The sequence below is a fragment of the Micromys minutus genome, assembly GCF_963924665.1.
Source record: "Micromys minutus genome assembly, chromosome: 6".
Taxonomy (NCBI): domain Eukaryota; kingdom Metazoa; phylum Chordata; class Mammalia; order Rodentia; family Muridae; genus Micromys; species Micromys minutus.
The window spans coordinates 49,453,125-49,463,895 of record NC_137975.1 but is presented as its reverse complement, the minus strand read 5'-3'; the positions used below and the strand labels follow the sequence as shown (position 1 = coordinate 49,463,895).

Sequence of the window (10,771 nt, the reverse complement as noted above, 5' to 3'; positions counted from 1 at the left end):
CCTTTTCTGCTTAGCCTCATAGATCAGTGTTTTTATGACTGGCCACAATCTAATTTTAGAACATCTTCTGACCTTCCAAATCAACCCTATACCAATTAGCAGTCATTCAGCCCCCAATCCTGCCCACCTGTTCATCCCACCAGCTACTAGTGCCCGCTAGCCCACTTTCTGTGTGGCTCATTTCTTCTGAACACTTCAAATAAATGGAATTGTGGATGTCCCTTGTGATTGGCTTCACTTGGATGTCTTCGAGATTCCCCTTTGCTTTAGCATGTGTGCTATTCATGTATCGTTACAGACACCATTCTACTGTATGTATACTATACATTTGATGTGTCTACTAAACTTGTTTACCCATCACCAGCCATTTAGGCTGACTCTTTTTTGCCACAGTAATTACTCTGGTATATATTTGTACACACATTTTCATTTCTTTTGGGAACATAGCTAGGGGCGTCCTGGGTCATATGCTGTCTCAGTATTTATACTTTTGAGGATCCCGAAAACTGTTCTCTAAGGTGGCTTTGCCATTTTATCCCCCAGAAGACGAAGGGGGTTTCTATTTGCATTTTTGCCAGGTGTTGCTATGGTCTGATTTCTGATTTGGCTTGCTTAATGAGTTTTCTTAGTTTTGGGTATATATGTCTTTATTCCTACTTTAGGTGAGAATCTTACACGTTTATTGGCCATTTGAACATCATCTTTGACAGAATATCTCTTCAAATCATCTACACATTTGAAAACACCCAAGTTATATGTTCTCTCTGTGTGCTATAAAACTGAGTTAGGATTTACAAATTTACAGATTTCCCTCATTATATGGATCACCTTTGAATTGTCTTGATGGTGGTACCTGGGTACATTTAAAAAATTTTAGTGAATATTATACCCTTTCATTTTTACCAAAGTTTATCCTATGACTTCTTCTATTACTTTCTTTAAAAGGTTTAGTTTGAAGAAGTGTCCTTGTGGTTACATAATGCTAACTTTCATGTGAGGTGCGTAACAGGGTCCAGATTTAATCCTTGCCTATTTTATTGCTTTACTTCCTGGGATTTCCTTTAGGTTTCCATTTAAAAACTTTCTTCTTGTCTGTATTTATTGAAAACTGGTATTTCCTTTTAAGGGCCCAGATACACCTGTTACTAAATCAACACATCTAGAGATGCTTCCAGTCCTGGCTTTGAAGCATCTTAGCTGAGCTCCAGATGGAGCTGTGTCTCTGTACTTTGCAGAGCTTCTTTCTAAAGACAAGGTTTCCTGTATCCCGAGGCTGATCTCCTCTATCTCACCCTGAACTCTTGATGGATACTTCCAACTCTGAAGTGCTGAGGCTACACAGCTGTACCCTCATTTAATACTGATTTTATAGCTGTACCAAAGACTCAACACAGGGCTTCCTGAGTGACAGGCACCCTGCCTACTAAGCTATGCCCTTCAGCCCTCATCTGAAGTGTCGAGTGGAAATTTGTAAAATTCTTACACAGTACTATGCTTCACCATTTCGCGCAGCAGCAGTAAGACCCACGAGGAACATTTTGTTTGCAGAGTTGAAGGCGGAAGTCATTACAAGCACTTGGTGATCATGAGTCACTAATGTAAAAGGGCAAGGATGCAGTTAAAGAAAAGTGTTTATTTACGATATTAACCGGGGCCATAATAAATAATGCAATATGCTAATGTAACAGCAGATGTTCTCATGCAGTACCACACTTATAAATATACAAGAAAGCTGGCTTGCAGGAACAAAGGTGGAGAAGTATATTTAGCAGTACAGAGAAAGTGATAGTGTTAAGACCACCCAGCAAGCAGACTCTTCCCCATCATCCTGTGAACAAATACAAGCTCCCACATAGTATACATACAGAGTATCCTTTTGTTCGTTTGTCTGTTTTTTGGTAAACATGCTAGAGTTAAAAGTTAAATTAGTTACCAAAGGACCAGAGCTGATAATTTGTGATTTATTAGTATTTCTGATGGAAAGCAGATTTTAGCAATGAAAAACAAAATTAACAGAAATTAACCTCTGCATTTTGGTATGGAGGGTAAAATGAAATGAATGAAATGATATTCTAAGCAGGTTTTTGTGACTGATCTCATTATAAAAATGCTATAATTTGTGTTTATATAATCTGGTAACAACCAAATATCTGACTGCAGAAGCGATGAACTTTAATTAAAGCTTAATTTTGTTAGTAAATTTCACAGAAAGGATTAAAATAGGATAACCTTTAACATAAAGCCTTAGAACAAATAATTTAAACGCATCTTAAACACTGAAAATGTGTTTTTAATTGTTATTTACAGTTAATCAACAATACCAGTGTTTAGCTTTATGTAGCCAGTCATGAATCCGCCTTTCAACACCGGGTTTGACATCTTCCTTCCAAATCCTCAGGCGGCTCAGTTGAGTGAAGGAGAGCGGCCTGTGCTCCACAGTAACTCAATGTACGGCCATTTGGTTTGCAGACAGCGTTTAATAGGAGTGTCGTCTGTCTGTACCATGGGGTCTTCAAAACCCATAACCACTGCGGTCCCTTCCACATACATTACCTGTCGAGGGGAAAAACCAGAAGGTCAGTTAATGTTCATAGCAAGTTCCCCTGTGGATACAGACAGCTTCACAGACAAGTATGTTTCTAAGACCTCAGTACGTGGAACTTTACATCTAATTGATAGGAATTATACCCAACTATAGCATCTGCAAAATAAACTCATGAATGAGATGGTGACACAAATTTTAATTGTTAGTCAGCTGGTAAACTTGAGAATTCCAGATCAAAACAAAAGGTGAATCGTAAGCATATCCTTTTAGATGAAAGATTACTCTTCAAATGATGGACAACAGGGTGTGCCTTCCCCCAAGTGTCCACACAGCATGCTGCATTTCCTCTGGCTGGACTACCAAAGCAATCGGTTATTCCTGCTACTCAACAAAGCATAGCACAAGCTCTGACTTGCACTGTACACTTCAGATGTGAAGATGATGTGTGTGCATGTTAATGGAATCTGCTTTCTCTGGACCAAATGGTTTTGGAAATGCAGCTCTTGAGTGTAGTTTTCATTGTATGAAAATCGTGAAGGAAAAAAAAATCACAAAAGATGTGAGGACAGACACAAGAGTCATGGAAGGGTGACAGAACAGACTAACCTGTGGCAATAATCATATTTGATATAATTTGTTGGGAAGATACCAGAAAACATTATTTTGCTTATTATTTTTAAAAAGAAAATATTGAAATTATTTGACATACCAGTAGAACCCTAACTCACTACCAAGGATTCAATGTGTATGTTAAACATGTAACTTTATGTTAACTTTATATTAAATATGTAATTAAAGGGCAGGCTATGGACTGCCCGCTCCAGATTGTGTATAGTTATTTCCACCCACTCAGTGTCTGATACACACGATGGCAATTAAGTTCTAACATGAAAGCCATAAGCTACGTGACATGGAGCCAAAAGAAACAAGCTTATCAGCCTTCCACAAGAGTTCCCTTAAAAACACAACTGACATAGTAAAGAATGTTTTATTCCTAGGTCACATAATTTGGTTTATGAATTTTACTTTTTAGAGAAGTCCAAAGGTATTAAGATGAAATATATTTTTCATATTAAAGTTACAACCCACAATTTTCAATTTCAGAACAAAATTGCTCCTTTTAAAAATGTTGTCTAAAAGGAATATAAGTCAAGGCAGGACCGGCTTCTCCAGTTGCTCACAGCATCGGAGCAGGAAGCCCTCCGCAGAGCAGTGCGATCTAGTCTGCGCCTCCACAGTGTCTGCAGCTGGACTAGCATTCTCCTGTTTTTGAAATCTGGTATCCTGAGTGGTACCTGCCTGGGTACTCAGCCCTGTTTCTAGTCCATGCATAACTCAGGACCTTCTACTGTTGTACAAATGGCATGCGTGTGTTGCGTTTATGGTTGTTACATAGTATGTCACGTTAATATTCCATATGTCCTGAATTCTGATCTTGTGTTAGTATGTCAGACGTTTGTCACAGCATGATGTGAAGACTTACTATATACATGTAGCATGGTCAAGCAGACCAAGGACAGGATTGGGAATCAGGAACTGAGTTCTAATCCCTGCTCTGTCAATGACTTGCTGTGTGACTCTGGGTGACTCACTTAATTTCCCTGTCTCAGAGGCCTCATCTGTAAAATATGGATAATATTTGACTAACTTGCAGGGATTGTGCCAGTGAATTAATATTTCATGATGACGAAGCTAGGCAAACTTCAATAGCCAGGTGGGCACTCATTAGTACACAATGAGACAGCACACGGGGCTCTTACTGAGTATATTTCATTACAGAGAGCGATAAACTCATGGGAAGAGTTTGGGGACTATGACAGGTTCTGATTTATATTAGTTATGAAAATAAAAGTAAAATCTAGCCTTTTAGTTTGGTTTTACTAATATCTAATTTACATCATGATCTAGTTTCTGTCACCATCCTCCAAACAACATGAGATCAAATTGTAGAGGGCAACTCTTCTAATATTGGCTAGGCGGACCATGGTTTTCCTCAGAATAAATGTAGAGACAATAGACTTGCCACAAGAACACAAAAGCTGGCATTTCACTCAAGAGAGGGAAGTGCTCAGACAAAACTTTTGCCTTGAACGAGGCTGGTACAGTCAGACACAGGCACCCATGTGCCTTGTCCATGACTTAGAGAGATACAAAGAGAAGTGGCTAAAAGCACAGGCTCTGGCCTACATTCCACAAGTTTCAATTCCAGCTCTGCCATTTCCTGGCCCTGGATAAGCTGCTTACCTATGCTGAGGCCTCTCTGCAAAGCAGCCATATACAGACAATACTGACCCCAGAAGGTGGCATGAAACTAAAGACTAGTTAAATAAATACTCAATACAGCCATTTTGGAAAAAACAAAACAAAACAAAACAAAACAAAACAAAAAAACAAAACCAAAACAAGTCAGTGTGCATTTAAGTGGGTGGATAACATCTTCTGTGGATTAACCAGACCTGCTGACTTCGAAATAACTCCACACTCCAGGGCAACATTGAATACAGAGTAAACATATGTTATTTTGTCACAGTGAAATTAATGCTCTATAGATCCAGGTACAGCTTGAAGGTAGGTTGCATATTAGTAAAACTGAGTACAGCCGGTTCTTAATGTGTCACAGCAGGGGGCCTCCTGGAACAGCATCCTGAAGTAGCAAATGCAGGGAACTCAGACACAGTCATGCCCAAATATGGTTCATCAACCCAGCTGAGGACAAATTAGTATGTGAATTCTCATACCTTTTCATTGTAATTTGACTGCTTCAATCCATTGTAGTGGTAGACAGTAAAAGATTCTGGACCACTGGAGCCCTATTATAATAAATAAAGGACTATTAAAACTTTGTTATATCTTTTTATAAAGCAATTTCTAATGAGCAACGAACATGAAAATGAAAATCTATTAATCTTTATTGTTATTGGGAAATCACTTGATAAAGACAGTGTGTATAGAATTAGCTGCCAGAGAGCTGGGAAAAGAGAGAGCTGCCTCTGACAGCAGGGCACCATAAGCTCTTTTGCATTTGCTCATGTCTCGTAAGTAGATGTGTGCATTACATTTTTAAAAAGGACCAGCACCTAACAAATATCTCCTATAATACATCTCTGTAAAACGCTTGCTCCTCAATGTCGAACAAAGTAACACCACCCCTATTTAAACCACAGACATATTCACCAGTCCCTTCAATTTGGCTACTGTATTCAATCAGAAGTTTTAATTAAAACATATCATTTCACAGGAATCAAAGCGCATCAGGCCTAACAAGACTTTATTCCCACTCAAAGTGCCTTGCTCCTGGTTCATTTCCTTAGACCATTTTCTACTCTCCAGCTCAGTTTCCTGGCCATTCCTGACATAAGGAAGGATGGATATGAACCAAGCTGGGTCTGGGGGAGGTGAGCTGCTGGCAACTCTTGCTTTAGCTCCAGCAAAAGATGGGCTAAGAGAATGCAGGTTTGCTGAGAGGAAGTGAGGCCTGTGGGGGAGCTGGGGAAGGGTTTAGGCTCCTCTAGGCTTGAGCAGTTTCCCCTCCCCAAACTAAACTTTTCAGTTCCTGTGAGTTATGCCTTCCCTTTTGGGAGTGTTCCCCCCTCACCGCCCCCTTATGCTAAGAGCAAGGAAGGATCTCCAAATAATGCAGGCCACATTCTGCCCTTCAGTGTGACCCCAGCTTCTGAGTTCTGCTTCAGACAAGAATGACACATTTCTTTCTAAAATGTCGCTATTGCATTTTCTAGGACCTGGCCCGAATATCTCCTGTAAAGTTTTCTTTGAACGCACGAGCTGGTCACCTTACTATCCCGGGAGCTGTAAGTAAAAGCGCTCTCCATTAGTTTGAGCGTAATGTCGTGTGACTTTGTCATTGTGTTGTTATTCTGGAAGACTTTACTTTCCAGCTAAAGTCTAAGCTCTCATCACATAGGTGGCTGTGCCCTCAATTGTTCTTATGATCACTGTGATGACTTAGATGACAGGGATTTGATTCTTGATCTTGACAACTTAATTTAAAATCAAACATTTCCTTCCTTGAATACTATTTGAATTCTCTAGGGGAATAACTAGTCGGTGATGTAGGGCAACACCACAAAGGCAGTGCAGTTGTAGGAAGCACTTTCCCTCTGGGGTACTTAGACCTATAATGATGGACTCCTGGGTCACCTGTGGAATGACATTAAACCTTTTCATACGTTTCCTCATCCTCACTACCAAAATTAAGGGGATAAATGGACTCCATTTTAAGGCAGATAAGGTTTGTTTAGTGAAGATGGCTGCTTCTGCTGTTCTCATTGTAAACCAGCTGCCCTGCTTGGCTTCTCTGTCCTAACAACGTAATCCCTTCCACTGTAGCTAGCTAAAGCATGGTAAGGCTGACTGACCTACATATGTTCCCTGTTGCCATTCTAACCTGTTTCTGTAATTCACCTACTTACTCTTAGTGTTAGGATGTGCTGGCATGCACTGACCAGTGGTGTAAGTGTGGCACAGGGGTCTGAGTGTCCACACGGTGGGAACAGGGAGAAATGGGAACATCTCCTCTGAGGGAGGCAGCTGTGCTAAGTCAGAACTCGGACAGCATTGCCGTGCTGTCTCTCCTGCTCCCGATTCCCTAGATCGATGGAGAGACTCGAGGGTCCCGCTTTTCTAACTTGCTCTTACACACTACGTTTTGGGAACATACTGCTCCAAAGGAAAAAGGCAGCAGGGCCACGTGCTGTGTAAGGAAAGAAAATGAGTTCCCTGGGGGCCGTGAGAAAAGTCAGGCTCTGAGGAAGGCTATGCTCAGAGTAACAGGGAAGGAAGCGGATAGACAGATGGACTTTACACAGACAACCACCTCGAGAGAAAAGTCTGTTCCTGTGGAGTAGAAGGGAACCAGAACATTCTTCTACCTCAAAGACAGGAGCCCTTACATAAGTCAGTGGGTCACTAAATAAAAGGAAGAGAGGACACATCACTGTGGCATGGGAGGAGTCCGGGGAGGCCTGAGGTGAAAATGGTTGCACACAATGTATGAATCCTCAAGGAATTCACACAACATAAAACTACCAATGCCGTGAGCTAATAAGTCATACTAATATTAATCATCAGCCTGTAATTAGCACACATGCAGAAAGAACTGTAACTGTCTTACAACTGAACAAGCAGTTTTCAACCCCACCCTAAGACAAACATGTTTCATATTTAAGACAATCAGTATTTCCAATAATGTCCTGGCTGCAGCCTTCTTGGGATAAAAATCACAGCTTCAAATATTGTTTCAAACCTTTATGATGCTATAATTGACCATCTACTGACACATCTAAAAAGGAACTTTGAGGAGAGCCCAGCGCTAATACAATGGACATTATAACTCAGCAGTGTTCTGTCCATGTTAGAAAAAAAATTTGCTTTGTCTTGTTCATAAATTATTTGCCAAAGTTCTATTTCCTATGCAGTTAGAATATTGGTTGCTTTCTGAATTTTACTACCCACTTTCATTATTCATAATAACCCACAGGAACCTATGTTCTCTGAGTCTGAGTTAACTATTAAGTAAGACTGAGTGCCACTAACGCTGATTACTCTCCAAGTCACATTTGTACCCAAGATACTGAGTTAGCAAGCTCATCAAAATTAAATAACTACATAGTTGGGCGAAACTGGCATTTCTATTGGAACAATTTAAACTGTTGATACGATATGACCATGATTATGATGCAAAATCAGTGGCAAAACGAGTTTCATGTAGACCAAAGAAAAAGGCCAGTGCATGGTAGAGAAGTGGTTTGCCACCAACACAGGCACAACCCAAGGGCGAGAGAACAGAGCCCAGGAAGCTGAGGCACCAAAGCCCAATGGATGGCCCGTCCCATCCAAGAGGGGCCAGTGCTGCTCCGTTTCAACAAAGCCATCCTGCTCACCCTTTCCTTCTGGAACTCAGGCTCATTCCTAGGAGCCCCTGCCATTCCCTTCTTTGGCAATGTCCTAAGACATGCTACGGGCAGGTCCCGAGAGTGCGCAGGTGTGGGAGGAAGCAGGATGGTTCTCTATTACATCACTTCTGGTCTGACTCTTCTTTAGCCTTACACTGTTCTCTGCAACCTGTCAGATAATGTCCTTGGACATGGACACCCTCGAAGAACTGCATCACTGTAGTGTCATAAAACCACTAAATTAAAGAAGTGTATGGCTCCACGAACACATGTACCACACATACATCACTGTGCTGACATGCACACTCTGAGGACTACACAGTTGTTCCACACAGACCTGGTACAGCGGATACCTGACGAGAGGGGTTCATAGATATATCAGTGCGTGTGTGCACGTGCACTGCTTTACAGACACCCACCCGAGGCACTCCGTCAGTGTACTGACACTCGTGTTTTCTGAGTACTACACAGCCTGATGGGGTCATGCATGGCTTCCTGACCTCTGCATGGGAAGGCCTTCATGTAAGAGTTTCTTTTCTCTCAGTCTCACATCTACACTTTAGGAAAAAAATTCCTGTTCACAGACGATAATCTCAAAAGAACAAATGAGTCAATATATTCTGTTGAATATGTTACCTGATCAGGAAAAAATTCTTGAAGAAATGGACCCAACAATATGATTCCCAATCCTTCTGGATCTAATTTACTCTTCATGAGAGTTATACTATAGGAAGAAGAAAAAAAAGAAAGAAAGAAAAAAAGAAAAAGAAAAACAGTGAATACCAAAGAAGACAAAACCCCACAAAACTATTTTGTTCTTTCATGATTAAATTTCTGGCACTACATATTTGGATGCCAAAATCCTAAGCACTGTTCTTTTTAGAACTCTAATGACAAATACACAGGAATGACACTTAATTTGCCAAAACTTGGCTATTTTTAAATCAGAGTAATCTGTTACTATTTAAAATTTAAATTATGATGATGACTTTAGAATATTGTTCCTTATTAGGTAAAGTAATTTAAAAACCAGGGCTTATAAACTCAGGGTATAACCTCCCAAAGGCAGATTCTCTTTGCTCCCTAGGTACTGAATTCAACAATCAAATGGAACATTTACTTTTCTAAAAACTATTTTAGGCTCCATGAGTTGAAAAGAAGCAAGCCAAGAGGCAATGGTAGATCAGATAATAAAAACATGCTTTTCAAATGTCACTTTAAGAACTAGATGAGATAGATGCTTAGCAACCGTGGACAATCTAGCTTGAAGGCCACAGACATAAAAGCTTGAGTCTAGGGAACTGCAGTGAATGCCAGGGCCCTTGCTGGTCCAGGAGCAATCTGAGGTGAATGAGCTCTGTATGTCCAGCTCCTACGATTCAGGTGTAACCGAGGCTGGTGGAGTGTCACGGATGAGCAGGTCTAGGAGGTGGGGAAATGTAGGGTGAAGATCAAAGGGTGAAACCGTCAATGGTCTATTTAGAGGTTTTCTCCCAATGCTATTTCAAACTCTAAATGCCAAGTTAAACTTAGCCTATTATGTAACAAGCAAAGTGCCATATTTGGGAGTTAAAGGACATCATGGCTGATCAACTTCCCCAGAGACTTCACCAGTGCTCAGGGGGAGTCTGTGGCTTAAGCTCTTTAGGGACAGCCAGCCAGAGAAGAGCTGTAGCAGGAGCCAGACAAAAGGGTTTAAGGAGTCCCTTCCTGGGAAGTTCTCTGTCAGGAAACCGTCCTCTGAGCTGTGAACCCAGCTCAGGTGTCTGTCTGTCTCTCCCCTTTCCTCTACCTGTTTGGACTAAGAGAGTTATAGGGTTTTTGTTTGTTTTATTAGAAATAGAACCTGAGCGATGTGATCAGGGGTAAAGCTTTTAAAATGTTTATGAAGAGTTATGTGTGAGGTCTCTCGCCAGGCTCAGTGACATGTGCTGTCAGCTCTTGGAGATGCTAGAGCATGATGACTATGAGAGCCAGTTATCATCAGAGAGCTCTGTGCACAGGATGGAGGGTCTGAGCAAGGCCACTAGATTGGATTCTAAGACACAGGCAGTCACCATTTTCAATGAAATTACACATATAAAAATCTCAAAAACCAACGTCTTTTTAAATATAAAATTTTCAAATTATAGTCAAAGTCTTATTTTAAAAAGCAAGACAACCAATAGAGAGTCAAGAAGCAGCCATATGTATAATAGGTATGCTAACCTTTGTCCTCAGACTGGATTAGGCCTTTTCCCTTACAATTTTATTGTTTTGTTATATAGGCTTAGCATTTTTTTTTTTTTTTTTTTTTTTTTTTTTTTTTGCAAAG

At 40.6% G+C, this 10,771-nt stretch overlaps 1 protein-coding gene across 6 annotated transcripts in view; it reads right to left on the bottom strand.

Moving 5' to 3' along the window:
- Positions 1-1,613: 1,613 nt before the first annotated feature.
- The window catches only part of MINDY3 (MINDY lysine 48 deubiquitinase 3), a 70,390-nt gene continuing 61,232 nt past the window's right edge, over positions 1,614-10,771 (bottom strand). For all 6 annotated transcript variants that reach the window (XM_080917572.1, XM_080917574.1, XM_080917573.1 and 3 more), the window contains 3 exons: positions 9,094-9,181; positions 5,284-5,355; positions 1,614-2,553 (listed from right to left, as the gene is read on the bottom strand). In XM_080917572.1, coding sequence (XP_080773698.1) covers positions 2,404-2,553; positions 5,284-5,355; positions 9,094-9,181 — 310 coding nt within the window. In that variant the 3' untranslated portion in view covers positions 1,614-2,403. The remainder of the gene's footprint in view (positions 2,554-5,283; positions 5,356-9,093; positions 9,182-10,771) is intronic.